Source organism: Acinonyx jubatus, chromosome E3 (genome assembly GCF_027475565.1).
Source record: "Acinonyx jubatus isolate Ajub_Pintada_27869175 chromosome E3, VMU_Ajub_asm_v1.0, whole genome shotgun sequence".
NCBI classification, from domain to species: Eukaryota; Metazoa; Chordata; class Mammalia; order Carnivora; family Felidae; genus Acinonyx; species Acinonyx jubatus.
The window spans coordinates 2,064,577-2,081,929 of NC_069398.1; the positions used below are offsets into that span (position 1 = coordinate 2,064,577).

At 45.5% G+C, this 17,353-nt stretch overlaps 1 protein-coding gene across 45 annotated transcripts in view; it reads left to right on the forward strand.

Moving 5' to 3' along the window:
* Positions 1-17,353, forward strand: part of RBFOX1 (RNA binding fox-1 homolog 1) — a 2,045,752-nt gene that overhangs the window by 1,976,311 nt on the left and 52,088 nt on the right. For all 45 annotated transcript variants that reach the window (XR_008294525.1, XR_008294524.1, XM_053213105.1 and 42 more), the window contains one exon: positions 13,261-13,393. Coding sequence is in view for 43 of the 45 variants with exons in the window: in XM_053213105.1 (XP_053069080.1) it covers positions 13,261-13,393 (133 nt within the window). In the remaining 2 variants the exon portion in view is untranslated. The remainder of the gene's footprint in view (positions 1-13,260; positions 13,394-17,353) is intronic.

A 17,353-nucleotide genomic window follows, 5' to 3' on the forward strand; every position in this document is an offset into this window, starting at 1 on the left:
TCCTGGAAATGTCTGAGAAGGGAGTGGTCAAGTGCAGCTTCTAGGCAGCTGTCCAGCTTCAGCATTCAGGCCAACCTTGTGCTTCCTTTTTCCCATCCCTGGGTTGCTACAGAGACATTTCTTTCCCGTCCGATGCGTCCGGCCAGGGTTGGCAAAATTATTCTTCCAAAGGCCAGAGAGTAAATATTTCCAGCCTTATGGGCCGTCTGCTTTCTCTTGGCAAGTACTCAACTCTATCTATAGCTTGAAAGTAGCCACAGACGGTACATAGATGAATAGGTCTGGCTGTGCTTCCATTAACCCTTTATTGACCAAAGTGGTCTTGGGGCCCTGTGTGGCCCCCGAGGGCCCCATAGTTTACCAACCCCTTTGTTAGGCTAACATTCTTACCTGAAAGGGCAGGACACCAGGACTTGGGGAGGGAGAGAAAAAGGAACCTCCTTTTCAGTGTGTACCCCCTTGAGCTTTTTGCATTTTTGCCATTCTATCACAGTTTAAAACCAATAGTGGAAAGTGGGCACATAAACAGAATACCCTTCTCTTGGTATACATCACAGTAAGATATATACATGAATTCAGTCTAGATCATGGATTGACTTAGTTTTGCCCTCATAACCATCAACAAACAAAGGTGGATTTGGAGGCATTATTTTGGTGCTGTTGGCTTTCTCCAAGACCTGCCTCAGTTTCCCTGGGATACATAGTGAGACTCCATTAACTTAGGATGCCTCATCATTTGCCTGGGCTGCTTCTGGCTCCTCCCACAACTTCTGGTTGAACAGGTGCTGTGGAGTGGATCCTTCTAATCAGGAATCAGTGCCTTGCTTCTTCGACATCTGTGGCTCAGCATTATGATGACAACATACCTGTGTCCCCTCTGTCATCATCTCTGAAATGATCCCTTCTATTCTTTACTCACTTATCAGTTCTTTGATGGTCTTTATCAAGTTATTTCTGTATTCCAGGTACAGTTCCAGGCACTATAAATACTCCATGAACAAGGCGTCCCTAAGTCAGTCTCTCGAGTGCTGCATTCTAGTGGGCAAGACAGATAATAGATACGTAATGCTAATGTCTCAGAATTGCAAACAAATTACAGGGTTATTTGGGGACCATACCTGATGGGAGACTTATCCATTGTTCACATAGCTTTTTGGTGCCTCTTGGTCCGTTAAATATTGCTGTTTCACCATCATCCAGCACCTATACATAGACATACTTGCCTGCTAAAATCCTATTTCCCTCATTGAACCCAGGGACGTGGAGACTTTGAGACACCTAATGTGCCGTGCCCTGCCTGTCAACTCAGTCACAGCACAGGTCCTGACTTAGTGAACTGTGACTGTCCACAGCTGCCAGCTGCCACCTCCCACCTCTGCCTTCCAAATCCCAGAGTCAGCCTCTCCGTGGCTGAAGCACGGTCTCCTCTGCCTTGTTCCATCAGCCCTGCCTTCCCACGGTTCGGCACAGCTCTGATTCATGAACAGCTTGTTTTTAACAGGTTTTCGCTAGCTCCTATGTTAATGTAGTTATTTCACCTGGACACCGGTTTCCTCAACAGGTTTAGTTGTATTTTCAATCCATGCCCCACTACTGCCCCAACAGGGTTAGCTCCTGACCCAGACCACTTTGTTGTTACTGTTTTGTCCCTTTAAAACAAAACCAAAAAAAAGAACAATTTCCAGGGTGGGTGGGAAAGCCCACTAGTTGAACATTCTCAGTTGTTTACAGGAAAGAATCTGCAAAGAAGCAGCCACATTTCAGGCGGCTGCCGTCTAGCTCTCCTCGCACTTTGGTTATTAATCTCAATGCAGAATAGTGGCTTTAGTCTTTTGCAGACGGGGGTCTCGCTTCTGCAAAAGGCTGCCAATTGCAAAAACTACCATCCCGTGGTGTGCCCCCAAACATCTTATTTGTCTTGATATTTCTTTCACAGAAATACATATGACAGATAAGGAGTCACTAGAGGATGGTTTGCTTTGTGTTAGACAGATATTAAAACAATAAACTACGTTGCCCTGGGATTCCAGTGTGTACACAGGCAGAGAACGAGGCCGAGACGAGATGTTTCTGAAAGGCAGTGAGGCAGTTGTTCTGGGGGAGCTCCCTAGAAACCCCAAGTCCTATGGCAGCCTTGACAGAAAGTACTTTTTAATGCTCACATTTTTGTAAGACCAACAAACTGCCTGGTGCAGCTCCCGCATTTAACTCTGGGGCCATGCCTACCTTCCTGTAATCCTTGGCAGGGATGAGAGAGAAATCCTTCAATGGGCTGAGAACCTTATTTTAGAAAAAATAATTTTTTTGAGCACTCACCTGGACTTCATTTGCTTTCTCAAACTAACGTGGATTTAAAATGGGGGGGAGAAAAAAGCTATTCTGAGTTCAGACCGAACCTGAACATTTCAGGGGCCAAAAATAAGATCCTCTTTGATTCCTGGACTATAAAGGGGACCACTTGATGTAATGTAGCAGGTGTGTGTTCCTAGGGGACCCAGCTTTGTAAACTGAGCCAAGTCAGCTCAAAGTCTGCACGGCTGGGAGTGAACTGATTAGAAGTGGGAGTAAGAACGTCCAGTGACCTGTAATTCAAGCGCTGGGGTGGGGGTTCTTGGTGCTTCTTGCACCAAAATGTGCCCAACCACAGAAGTGGCCCCCTCCTCCCCTTGCCTTATTTCTCCTCAAAGAGCACATTTCCCAGTGCAGTGCAGAGAGTCAGGATGGGAAGCTGAGCTTGCCTCCGTGGAAGGGAAAAGAGCCTTGCCCAGCTCATTTGAACACGGTAATGTAAACACCTGCTTCACTCCAAAAACACCATTTTCTTAAATCATGTTCTCATTGATGTAAAAGTACTGTCATGCCAGAAGCTATTTTATTGCTCCTGGAGAATTGGGGAGGGGAGTGTTTACAAAGTGCAGTTTTTAGGACCAAATAACACACTACATATTTTCAATCTGTCTCCTTGGGTTTTTTGTTTGTTTGTTTGTTTTTGCATGCAGTATAGGATCGTCATGCCTAATTGCTTGTTAAAGAGAAACAAACATACCAGAACCACTTCTATGGGCACACCTGCCCGAGGATATATATTATACCCACCCTTGGTTAATTGCTACTAGGGTTGAAGAAGCATTTCCCAAAGGTTTATTATTGTTGGCAAACCCTCATCCCTAGTACTGGTTTTACAGAATTCTTAAGCAACAATGTATTCAATGACAAGACCTGGATTCAGGCAGAGTTGGGTGTCCATTGTCATGGTATACCAGTGGTGTGACTGTGGCCAAGGCTGACTACCAGGAACATACTCATCAATACCTACCCACTTGTGAGCACCCTCGTGTAAAGAGCCATTCAGACTGCTCCTCAAACAGATGTCTACCCTTTGCCTTTCTTTCATAGAAGGCATCTTCTTGGGACTTTTAAGCTAGTTGGGAATGTTTATATCAACCTAGTGACTGGACAACCTATTTCTGAATGGTTCTCCTTTGGTCTCTTCTAGATGGGAGTTTGGGGTGGGTTCCAGCTCAGGCAAATGATCCGTAGGTCCGGATGACACCTGTCCTCAAGGTTTGTGTGGGGAGTGGCTCAAAGGATTGGGATTCAGCCTTCCAAGTGTGGTAGCTGACTCTCAAAATGAGATGGCCCAAACGCCGACCATCTGTACCCACAGCGATAGATACAGGCTGGAAGTGAAGTGACCGGTGCGTTTGCGTCTTGTACCCATCCTGTGCACCACTGCCAACCCCCGTCTGAGAGTTTCATGTTCAGGAGCTGCAGCAGCCCCAGAGAACCATGGGAAATCCATCCAGCCTCTGAAGCTAATTTATCTCACTTGCCTTGTTTCCTACCTGGAGAGGCAATTCTCCGAGCTTGCTGTTTCAGCCACCTGTTAGCCAGATCATGAATGATTTAACAATTGAAACTTTGCTGTGTATCCGCACTCGATAAGGTAATTATTTATATAAATTATTTGCCTTTTTTTCCTCTGGCTGCTTGATAAAAGCTAAATTGACACCGGTACAGGCTTTGTCAAACGAACAGATTATGGCAAATTGCTTCATCCAAATTAAAATAGATCTCAGCATCTCACGGCTTTGTCTCCCGTGTTCCTTCAAATGACAGAAAGCACCTCTGCAAATGCCTTCTGCAGTCCCGCCAAGTTAAAGCCTCCCAAGATTGAGATTCATTCTCGTTTTGCTGAATGAAATGTTACAGAAATCCTGCCCGGGGGGGTATTGTCAATACCTGTGAGTAGACAGATCACAAATACGTCTTCTGCACAGTAAAAGCCTATCTCTGAGCATTCGGCAGCCATGGCATTCACCACACATGTCTGTTGGATTAATCAGACCATTTGTAACCCAGGAGAAAAGAGACAACAGCTAACTTCGGGAGGTAAGCGGGAATAATGTGGCCATTAGTTAAAACGAAGGCTGCTGTCCTCGTTCAAAGACCTAACGATGAAAGAATATTCACGTGAGCGCTGTGTGTGGGGTGTTTTTGTTGTTGTTGCCGCTTTTTGAATTTGTTTTTAATTTGGAAAGCATTTCTGCGTTGGGAACACCAGATTCACTGCTCAGAGTAAATCATCTCTGTGTGTTCATTGCATTTAGTTTCCTTTGTTTTTTATTGCTAGGCGACCTGTGTATTTCTTTTCTAAGGAAGAGACTACTTCTGACAGAGTTATGAGTGATAATAATATTAATACATTGCTTATATTTAGAAAACAAGTGGAATACTCCCAAATATTATGCGAGTTTTTTATTCAAAGCTCTCAAATGGTGGAGAAAATTTCTTGTTGAAGTTAGTCAAAGGAGCTCATTGTCTTGACAGTAGTTAGGTTTGTGGATATAATACCATGCTCACATACCACAGCTTCCCATCACTGGAAGAGTCCATTTCCCCAATATTTTTGGATTGTGTGTGGCTCCCCTGGCTCCCATCCAGATGTGGAGCACAACCCCACTGGAGAAGGAAAACAGCTTGCCTTGGACTCTTATCGGGAACATAAATCAGTAGTGATCCCTGTGGCCTGTATCCAATTAGCAGAAAAGGAGCAAAGCCCTTCCAGGTGTCTTGAAATCTCAGAACATAAATATAGAACAGAAGAAATGGCACCTGCCCTCCCCCTACTGCCACCCTCTGCCCCCAACAAGGAGCATATTGAGGTCTCAGGGAGGCTTGTCAACAGATTCCCCTGCAAATTAACTCGGTCCATGATGAATTGGGGCCGCTTTTCTTGGCCGTGGTATGGATACAGGGAGACGATGAAACCCTTGTACAGGCTGTAGGAGGGAAATAAACACTGAGAGCCCCTAGGGGGCACGCAGAGAGTGGGAGTGCAAAGTTTTTGCCCAGGGCCAACATGGGATGCCTTGATCCCAGCTGCCTAGTTGCCTTGTTGTACAATAGATAAGACCTTGGGCTCTAGTGTCCAGCTGTTTGGGTGCAGAGCATTGGTTTCTGAGCTGTTCTCCAACTTCCTGTTTTCCCCGGGACAGTGAAGGTAGGAGTTCCACCCGGCATGTGTGCTTTCGCAAAGATTTAGTGAGTTAACCTTTGGGTCTGGCAGTTGGCTAGTGTTAGTAAATAGAAGCTGATAGAGCCTACAGTTGAATCTCCTCTGTCTGATCATGGAGGATGGGATGTTGTACTTTTGTCAACTGTAATCACGGCTTTACTTGCACTTTTCCAGTTAGCATTGTCTGGACTTCTCTCAAGTGAGGTTGAGTCCCTCGACAGTAATATTCTCTCTCACTAAGCCAGACTTTCTCTTAGAATAGGCACCACTCATGAGCAGCATTCTTACAGGTTCGAGGACTGTCCCCCATTTTCCCTCTGTGGCTGAACTGTTATGGCATTCTGAGCCCGTCTTACAAGATTCTCAGTAAACATTTCAGTAATTACCCGAGGCCAGCGAATGCTGTAGTTTCCAGAGTCACAGCATTGACCAAAATAAGTCCTTAAGACATCCCAATGGAGAGATGCCATCCAGTGAGGTGGTAAGAGGCAGATGAGTGAAGGGGAGAGAAAAGGGTAGTGACCGTAGCAGCAGCGGGGAGACATTGAAGAACTGGGGAGAAGCTCTTAGGGGAGGAAGTGACATTGGAGCCAACATTTGAGTGAGGGGATCAAGTCAACCATGGGAAAGGACAAAGGAAAGAGAATCTGCAGAAGCCCCTGAGAAGCAGCAACCACGGGAGGCTGGCAGAAAAGTCGGCATTGCAACCTCAGACAGTAAAGATTTAGGTCAATACGTTTAGCTCGGGCAGTCCAGCCCGTCCAGTGGCACTGTCTTTTCTCCCTCCAACTAATGTCCTTTTTCTCTCCAAGTTCAAGTTCTTGCCAGTTCCTTCGACACATCCTAATCAGACCTAGAACAGCCTAGAAACTTCTGGCTAATTTGGACCTGACTAAAACTTTTGTACCATGATGCCGTGTAAAGAGATTCAATTATGGTGCGCAATGTTTTGGGAGTAACTACCACCCATAAAAAGTTAATTAATCAGGGCTGTGTCAATTTCCTCCTGCCATGTCAATTTGCTGCCAGGTAATTAATCACTAATCACCCACCAAGCAGCAGGCTGGGGGGACAATCCGCAAGCCATTTATTGTCTTTTTCCCAAATAAATGGCACGCGCAGCAAGGAAGAAACACATCTTGCCTTTCATAATATTTTTATCGACACTTTTGCAAGTTGTAATAGACTGCGGCAACAAGCAGCTGTAGTTCAATGGAATATGGATATTAAAGAAACAAATGAGCGGAGATTTATAGGACATTGCGTTCCTGTTATGTCAGTTTTGAGATTAAACCCAGCAAATGAACAGTGAAAAATTACTCTTCCATGTGGGGAATGGTGATTAGCCTTGTACATTAATTAGAAATTTTTGTTTTCCTGTTCAATGCATCTCAAATGAGGATGTCCTGTAAGGAACTGTTTGTCCAAAATGTGGATTTATTCACTTCTAAACAGCGGTATTTAATATCAACATGCATTTTGAAATGAAACAAGAGTCAATCCCAAATGTGTGTTTCAGGGATAGATAGACAAGACTATGAGAATCAGAGATTCCAACAAATTAAGTGGCTATTCTGGTCATTTTGTAAATGACTGAATGGGTGGAACACCCCCTTTTTCTCCCCAAACCTTGAAATTGCTGAATTTGGACAAAATTGAGAGCCTTTCCATTTTTGTTTTGACCTGGAACTAAATGTGCTCCTTCATATTAAATTCCCCATTTAATGTCATTGAAAGATAGTGACCTAGTTGCGTATAAATTCTGTCTTAAGCCAATTTGATGTACTTTTGTTTGAGATCCATTTTGAAAAAATAAGCAAACACTTCTGTCATTTGGAAAAAATAATCGCTTTTTTTTCTTGACTATTCATTGTGATGTTTATCACACAGTGCTGTGCCTCCACAATTGAGCTATAGCTGGCTGTTTATTTCACCTCGGCATATTACCTACTATGCCACTTCTTAATTTATGGTCCAACACATGGAACAGGAGTCCCCCCAAGGGTAATCCTGCAGACCTGTGAACCTGCTGTTGAAAGCATGTCTGCACCCCCAGAATCGTGTGAGCATTTCCTGGCATAAATTACCCACAGAACAATTCAACCCCAAATTAGCACGGACATCTCTCGGTCTGAAACCATTCAAAGGGTGGGGAAAGGTGGCATGTTGGTCCGAAGGGAGAGAAGAGAGGGACAAAGAGAAAGCCCTCTTCTCCATTCTGATGGCACACCTTTTCCAGGGCATCTGGCAACCTCATGCAAATTCAAACCAGCGCACAAATGCAAAGAATAATTGCCCATTACGGCGGCTGTATATTTTTATGGCTTTGATGCAGAATCTGACCCCCTGTTGGCTTTTGCATCTGCTACGCTCCCATCTCTCCCAAAGCTCTAAAACTTTAATATGCACTTTATAACCCTCAAGTATTTTCCACTGGTTTTGTGTTTCTTCTTTGGGGATTTCTGGGCTGGTGATATGATCTCATTTGTGTTTATTTCGAAGGTAAGCACCATATTCGTAAAAGAGACAGAGGGGGAGAACACACGTTTGTCACTGTAAATACACGGAGTGCAGAGCTCAGAGAAGGTGGGAGGTGGGGGCTTTGTCTTCGATGGGAGACAGGCAGTAAGCAGTTGACACTTTGGTAAATGGCCCATTTGCCTGGTTGATACACCCACACATCTTCCGTTTAAAAATGTTGATTTGCCTTGATACTTGAGCACATCACAGCATGACTCTTGTTACATCCCTAAAGTTTCCATTCCATTGAGTTCCATGGTATACAACTCCTCATGCCCAAGAACTGAGAGCGTTATTCTACTAACCTCCCCCAAAATATGCTCTGGGTATAAATCGAGCTGAAGGTTGGGAGTGGGTAGGCTAGGAATGTTGATATGTCAACAAGATGTGCAATTGGTATTTGCTCCAAAAGCTCTTGCCCTGTTTTCTTTGAGAGAAACTCATTTTTAGCTTATGAGCTAAATCCAATTTTCGTTGCAGTGATACCAGATTTTTCACTTTGATTCATGCTGGATAAGGTTTAAGAGGGAACCTTTCCAGTATAATGAACCTGTGTTTTTTTCCCCTCTTCCCTTGTCTCCCTCATGCCAACAGCTAAGGGTTTATACTGTATCCACAAAGCGACCTGAATCCTTTCCATTGTTGCCCAATGATGGTCTCTTTACATGTTTATTAACTGGAAGGAAGTTCAACTAGAAAAAAAATCAAACTCCAGCATTAGGGATTTAGAAATGCCTATAATTTGGTGTCTTTTCTTTCTAACGTTGTTCTTTAATTAACAAAGTGGCTTTTACAAACATGGGACAGGGTGACAGGTTTACGGCTTTGATTAACAATGATTTGCTCCGTTCCAGAAATGGAGAGGACATTGTGAGTTTCCATTTGGCATTTTGCGTTAGATTTATTAAACATTTATTACCCACTCACTGGATCCAAACTCCCAAACTGGGGCATTGATAGACAATGTGATAACTTTGACTCAACAAGCGATAGGTGTGTCACGTGCCAAAGTCAGCACATAATTGAGATGTCTTCTTTCTATGTGGTTCAAGGATAAAGCCATTTCACTGTTGCTTAATCTCTGCCTGAATCATCTGTCTGGGTAATTGCTTCAAATATGCATTTAACCATGTCCCAGCACCTCCAAGCCAATGCACCTGGTAGGAAAGCAAACAGACAAATCAGCTGTTGTTGGATTTGTCTTGGAATTGACCATTTGTCTCTGAGGAAAGAGAAGAGAGCCACTCGAGAGTCCTAAACCAGCTGCACGAGGGTGGGGGGAGACTCCTCTATTGGAGATGAGGTGAAATCCTGAAGGCTCAGCTACAAATGAGAGAAGTTAGGGAGTAGAAGGAATGTTATTTTCCATTGTTACTTGTTGCATACATTGATTGCGCTTGGAGACAGATTGGTTGGGTTGCCAGAGAGACTATCTGGGGCTATGTGAGGGAAGGAACCTGACCTCACAGGCCTTTTAATGGGTATCACCTGTCTGGAGGCTGGTGGGGGGGGGTGGGGTGGGGGTGGTGTGGGGGTGGCATTTGAGTTCCACTTTTCTCCAGAACAAGAAGCTGATCTCCCATTCCTGACACAGCACAGCAGTGAAAGCGAGTTTCGGTGAATGAAGGTTTTGCAAGACTTCCAAGCATAATACTTTGATCTAAGTCCTCTCCCTTTTAATCAGAAGCACACGTGTCCCAAGCGTGGTTGCCATTCCTGGGCCAGTGCAGCACCTGTAAAGTATGGATGTAGAACTTACTTGTATAGGAATCATGGCTAAGATCCTATTGTGGCCTTTGCCCACTGTGTATGTGCAAATCCTGGGCAGGACACTTTGTATGGAGGGCAGTGTCAGGGAAGGCAGAAGGTGAAGAGGGAGTGCCTCTACTGTCCCCGAAGGAGGGACACTAACATTGGTTCACCTCCTCCAAAGGGTATCCAGGCACCTGCTCTGTGCTCTGGGTACTCTTCTGAATCAATAAGCAGAACATAGGGAGATCTCTGCCCTCATGGAACTTACACTCTAGCAATAGCAAGAGTCCAAGCCACTTGATGGCTGGTGGACCTAGAGAGCTTTGTGGCAGATTTCTTCCAAAGGAGATTAAAACATAAACAAAAGAAGGAAGGAGGGAAGGAAGGAAAGAAGGAAGAGAACAAAGAGAGGGGGGAGAAAGGAGGACCAGAATAAGAAGGGAGGAAAGTAAGAAAGGAAAGAGGACGGAAATGTTCATTAATCGTGATGACTAACTAGAGGCTTCGTAAAGAGATCCCTTGGCAACCTGAGACTGGTAACAAAAAAGAGAGAGGTGAGCAAACCCTCCAACTGGGAGACTCATACTTCCTCCATGAAGCCTCTGGTCCAAAGCATGAAGTGTGGAACCCCCTTATTTTGCCTCAGGGCACTTGGCCTCCCAAAAACGTGATTTTTAAACCAGGAGTCGATGTGTTCTCCCTCCTCTGTTCCTTTAACCAAGTAGGAATCCCTCTCGTGTGCCCTGCTTGGATAAACCCCCAAAGCCTTGCATTAAGACCTGTAGCTACCTTATCCTGCATCGGCAGAGACATCTTCCCCCTGCAGCAGAGGGGGTCCAAATGAACTCCTGGCTCTATATCCTCAGCGGCTCGTGCTGTCGAGCTTCTGTTTCATGTTGTATCTCAACATCTAAATCCTCCAAGAATTATTGTAAAACCTGCTTGTCGCTGAGAGGGATCTGGTCTCACTCACTGTGCACCGTAGCCAGCGATAATGAATGGGTCAGCATAATTACCGTGTTTCCTCACACAGGCAGCCAGCTGCTCTGCCAGATTGTGAATTTTTCATTTTCTTTATTTCAAAATGCAGGGCGTTCCTATGAAAACTTAATGTTTGAGCAGCAAGACAGACTTGCAGTCAAAGCTGTGTGCTTGCCCATTTTCTCCCCAGTCCGGAAGCAAACGTCTCAGATCTCATTACTTCTGGGCTTTTACGGTGTTCGGAATTATTGGCTTTCCCCATTAAGACTGACACCTCTCTATTATTTCAAGCACATTAGTTGTAACACAAGTCAGGAGATGTGGGTGCATTGGGGGCTGGCAAGCTGAGAATTAAGGACAGCTGTGCGATTTGTCTTTCACGGCAATAAAAAAAAAAGGTTAAAAATAACCTGTATGGTCTTTTCCAACACAAATAGACAAAATCATTCTGACTCGGTTCTATGATCCCAGCATTTTGCCCTCCATCGTGAGAGAAAGATATGGTGGAATCCATGAGAACACGAAGAGAATTCCAGATGATAGCCAGTCTTCAGGTTGGAATCAAGGGTTTTAGTCTAGTCTGTGCAATTCTGCGAGATGGTATGGAATTGGGGCTTTTGTGGGAGACGCCATGGCCTCGTCTCCCCATCCCCTGCCCTCCCCCACTGCATAACTAGGACATAGAGTGTCCGAGGACTCCACAGCCAGTGAAGAGATGGGATGGAGGGCTTCTGCTCCTGAATGTGGTGGAGGAAGGGGAGAAGCCCCTCCATGGCAGTTTGGATGTAAGGTGGAGGCAGCTTCAACACAGCATGAAACAGGACACCCTGTGAGCAGTTAGGTGTTCCCCCAAAATGAGCTCCTGGAGAGAGGTCTGTGTGCACTGATTATCTCCTTTTGAGAGCCTCCCTTGTGGTGGGACGACCTGAGCTTGTATGTTCATATCACGCCCAAAGACACTGTCCCTCCCAGCCTTGCCTGTCCATACAAACACCGCGTGAACAAGTCCCAGGAGAGAGGGAGCAGGGGAGGGGAGTGCACAGAGGAAGAAATCCTTCCAGCCCTGCTCTGTTTTACCTGTGTCTCTCTCCCTCTGGAAAGCTCCTGTTCTGTTAGAGACTGGTAGATGGGAGAAGAAGCTGGGGACAAGGGTGGGGTGGGGGAGGTTGACTGGAAACTGCCCATCACGTGGCCTCTCCACAACCTACAACTTCATCCACTTGTTGCTGTAGTGAAGCCACCCCTGCATCCATTCAGGGGTCCAATATTGAGAGCCCACTGTGAATAAGATCGGGGGGCTTCTGCCGACTTGGGGAGGCACGTGCTGGAGAGGCCGAGAGGAGCTTGCCCGTTCTTTGGAGAGAGAAAAGGTAACACACTCGGCATAGCAAGAGCCCTGTGAGATGCAGACAAGTAGGAACAGCAGAAGTGGTTTCCTGAAGCCGGGGGGCGGGTGGGCGGAGGGAGCATTGTCTCAGAATTTGCAGACCCCCCCCCAGGAGGAAGGACATCCCAGGCAAGAGAATGAAGATCGGGGGTCTCTGGCTTCAGGCTTCATTTCCCTCATGACTCCTCAGCAAGCCATCCTGCTCAGAGAATTTTTCCCCCAAGGAGGAAAAACCCAGCTCACACCCTCTTCTTGAGAGTTGAGTTCCCAGACTTCTGTGTGGTTATATAAGGTTGTTGTACGTGTCTTCAAAGCTGTTAAGTGGTTTGGGGGCTACCATTTGTTTCTTGGAGCATAAAGGGTTTGCACACTTACGATACATGCACGTGTCCGTAGGAACGTTGTATTGCACTTTAAAAATTTTAACAAGCCATAGATGGACATCAAGGAAAATGTGGGAAATAAATAAAAACAAGATGGGGAAAGCAGTGAATAGACAACACACACACAGTTCAGCACCAGAGATAACTAAGAACACACTGAAATATGTGTGCGTATGTATACAAAATTATATACATACTTGAACATATATACGCATAGTACATGTTCACATAGACGTGTGCATTATACAACACAATATAAACACGGGCATGCATATTCACTCACATGCACGCACGTGTGTGTATACACCATATTCATGTATGTTGTATGCTCACACATAAATATTACACACAATATACATGTGTGTATAGACAGATGACAGATGTTGACAACACAAGGCACATCTTGCAGTCTACCTTTGTAAAATCTGAACTCTGTGCAGTGAGCTTGCTTCCCGTTGTTAAGTCTTTGTAAATATTTGTCATTTACCTTATTCTCTTGGGCACAGGGACCCCCGCCTTAAGTAGCCCGTCCTGCCTGGACTCGGACCTTGGCCTCCTCCCCGCTGCCCGCCCTTTACGAGCCTGATCCTGGACAGGGGGCAGGTGTCCAGCTTCCGCCTGCAGGGAGAAGGGTCCTGGCGGGGGGGGGGCGCGTCGCCCTCAACAACAGGTGTGCTTCTGAAAGCCTTTGCTCTGCTCTCTCCTTTCCGCCCCCGCAGTGCCCGGCTTCCCGTATCCAGCCGCCACTGCCGCGGCCGCCTACCGAGGGGCGCACCTGCGAGGCCGCGGCCGCACCGTGTACAACACCTTCCGGGCCGCGGCGCCCCCGCCCCCGATCCCGGCCTACGGCGGGTAAGTCGGTCAGCCTCCCCCTGGCGGCGGGCCTGCCGCCCCACCCCCTCCTGTTTGCGAGCGCATGCTGGTCTTGACCGCCCCACCGGAACCCGCCCCAGCATGCATTCCGCGCGCGCCTGCAGTGGAGCACCTTGCAAAGAGTATTGAGAAATGAATGTAATTTGTCCTGTCATGGTTGGTGCCTTTAAGCATTCTACATGTCACATGTTGTTATGTAAATTCTCTTTGAGACTGAATGCTGGAGAACAGAGAAATGGTTACAGCCAAAGATGTATTTCTGATGATTGCAAACATCTGGTTATTAAGGAGGTTGGATCACATTTGCCCCTTGAATCTGGCCATGGAGGGACGCGAAGTTTCCAAACATAAAATTCGCTGGGGGGGGGGGGGGGGGCGGTTGGGAGGGGGGGTGGTCTTGCCGCCCTCCCCAAAGACACTTTGCACTTCAAAGTTTATGAACCCTTGCCTGAGAAGAGAAAATTAGGTGTGGGGTCGAAAGCAAAAGTTCAAAGAAGTTGGAAGTAAGACTCGTTTCCATTCGATTTTCCAAAATGCGCATTTGTTTTCCTTTCCCCTCTGCAAGGAAATGCAAGTTAACGTGTTCCCCATGAGCAGTTTGGTTTTTGTGCTCATGGACTTTGGCGTTCCCAGGTGAAAATCAGAGGGCTGGTGAACACTAAGAAACAGTGGTACTGTGGGCTGCAGCCCTGAAATGCTACCCTTTATTCCTGTTAAGGTATCCTCCTGGAACATTCAGTGCCCTGGAGTCAGGGAGAAAGAAAGAGATGTCTCTGGTGGTCCTTGGGGGATGTTTGGAATGTTCGGAGACATTTTGGGTTGTCTCAGTAGGAGCAGCAATCTAGTAGGTAGAGGCCAGGGATGCTGCTTAAGATCCACAGTGCACAGGATCCCCCCGCCCCCAACACAAAGAGTCATGAGGCCCCCAATGTCAATAGTACTACTCAGAAAAACTCAGCTGTGTGCAAGACAGTTTGGCTCAAGGCTTTCCTGGCCAGTGCCTGGCTTTCTGGTCTGTAGAAAGAATACGGTTGTATTCCAGACTGTACCAAAAGGGTTAATGCATTTTTTATAGCTCTGTTGCTTATAAATTTTTTAGAAAACCTGAATGAGCCTAGATCATCTCTCTATTATACTGATGACAAAGGAAACTACTCTTTTTTCATTATTTATTCATATCTCACCCATTGCAGAGGAGAGCATTTGAAGTGTTTCAAACACAAACGCAATGAGACAAAGTTAAGAATATAAATAAATGAAACTCGATGAAATCATCAGGAAGGGAAAACACAGATAGAGAAATCAGTCAGTGTCCATTGTTTCTTGTGTTGTGATTAGACTTAGGTCACTTCTGAGTTTCTTAGTGGACAAAACAACAGCACAAATTTCGTTTTCACTGGAATGATGATAGATAATAACAGACCAAAGATAAATTCACCATAAATTCTCCCCACCCTCCAAAAAGATGCATCTGTACATCCTAAGCCTTAGACATATGACCATGTGATACAAAGAATCATCGATAGTGTAATCATTATCTCCAGCCCCACAGTGTTGAGCCCATTTTATAGATCCAGAAATGCAGAAATAAATACATGTTATTCCCAAGGTCACACAGTAAGTTGTTAGGAAGGGAAAAATCCCCCACCAAGTTACCCTGTAGGCTCATGTAATTACTAAAGCAAGATTCATAAACCATAAACACAAAATTGCATGTTTATACCACATTAGTTTGTCTGAAAATTATTATCTTATCTTAGTAGACGGTAATTGTAGCTTTTTGGTACATGTACCCTCAGTATCTCACTACTATACTGAACAGGAAAAAAAAATAAAGTAAAATTATACTGCTTAGCCTCACATGAACTATTTATAAAAATCTCAAAATAACACACCTGCTGTAAAATCGAAATTCTCTAACTTAGAATGAACTTGTTCTTTGCTGGGGATAACCGTGCATAACTAATTAATGCCACATTCACCAGGGAGACACATGGGCATCTCCAAATGGTGAAGCACTGTGTTTGTGACTGCTTTAGACGTGACTTAATTTTAATATTCCAGCAATATGCCTAATCATTTTGGTTATAATAGTACATTGTGCCTCTTTGCTGGTAATACTCTGAGTGGAATCCTGAAACCGCTCTAAGTAGTAAGATGAAATTCTCAGCACAGGAGGAGGTGGGGGGGGGGAAGAGGAGGAAGAGGAAGAGGAGAAAAGGCTGGGGTCCGCGTGTCCATGTCTGCAGGTTCTATGAGAGCAAAGTGTTGGTGGAGAATAGGAAATTCCGCCAGGGTGTGTTTGCTGTATTGCAAAGTGCCTGGAGTGCACTGGCCCCAAATGAAAAAGTGTGAGTCCAGCATCTTAAGTGAAGGTTTCCCTTTCCCTTTGCTTGTTGGCTTAGGCTGCAGGAAATTGCACAGAGGCAGCTCCTTTTGGAGAGAAGAGTGGGGGGCAGCACAGAGCAGATCCTGGCTGGAGTAGGGAGAGCCCTGGGCTTGAGTGGAAGCAGATAGCAGAGAGGTTGGAAGAGGTTCCTGTTTCCAGGAAGTGACATTATCAGGATTCAGGGGGTTCAGGAGATAGTATGGATTTGTAGCTGTTTGTCTCCGAAGTCCTTGGGGGGAAGATTTCTAGATTTGACTAATGTCTTTACTCCAGTGCATTTTAGCTTAACATCTCTTGCTGTCTTGCCCCTTTGGAGGAGTTTCTTCCCATTAGGGGCAGGAGCACCATATAAGCTAACAATTTCAATCAATGTGATAAGTGATAAGGTGTGGTGTTGTGTGAGCACCAAGGAAGGCCCCTTAGCTCAGTTTTTAGAGAAGGCTTTCAGGAAAAGAAGAAATGTGGGATGCACTTAAGTCCAACCATTTCCTAAATTGCCACGTTGAGATCTCATTCCATGAGTCTCCCTCGCACCCAGTGATCCACATCTTTTCTACGATGTCATCTAGCAAGCTGTGTTTGTTACTATTTTCCATTTGTTACCTGTCAAAGATTTATCTAACTGCCAACCTACACCTCTCTTCTTCATGAAGTATGCAATATGAATATACCCTGTCACTGAAATCCCAATAAAAAGTGTGTCATTTATCCTATGTCCATGTATAGCTTCCATATTGTTTTCCCAAGATAGTGAAAAAAAAAAAATCCCACATAACCCCCATGGCTACTTTTGTGGAGTCTTAGGTGACCCTTGGAGGTACCCAACATCAAGATAGTCACACAGGAGGATTCACCAAGGATGCCTTCTCATCCATCCACTTCCTTTTATTGATTTCGTTTTCTCCTCCACATCCTAATATTTTCTGAAGTTCCTCCCAGCAAGTAAAGAGCACAGGTGATGGAGAGGCCCTATTCTCTTCTTTCTCATGCAGCTAAAAAGGAATTTCTTGGGACATTAATATGTGATCATTTTCCCTAGAGGAGGGGGTTCTGTTTGGACCCTGGATGGATCACAGGAATGAGTAGAAAATCTAGACCGAGCCAACCAACTCACTATTGACTACCAACGTTAACTGAGTGAGGATGGGTGATGAGTTAGAAACCTAGTGTGTGACCCCTTCCTGGGAGGCACCTGTATTCCCCACATGCCACAGCGTTGGCTCTAGACAGTGGCACGTCAATAGCGTATAGACTATGTGGATCATAAATAAAATATCCGTTAGTGAATGGTTTCCGAGAGCACTCAATGGGCCGGGTCTTCCATATTTCTCCTTGCCCTTGATCTTGGAGTCCATTTCGATTGAGAAGCCGCAATGTCCAGTCTGTCTTCCTGTGATTCACATTTGGGAGAAATTGCACATTGGGTAATTGCCATCCAAGGAATCTTGCAGACTGATGATCCGTGGGTGGAGGTGCCGGAGGTGGTAGGTAAAGGGGTTCGAGACACACCCGCCAGATTCAGTACAACATCTCGTACTAGAAGACAGCAG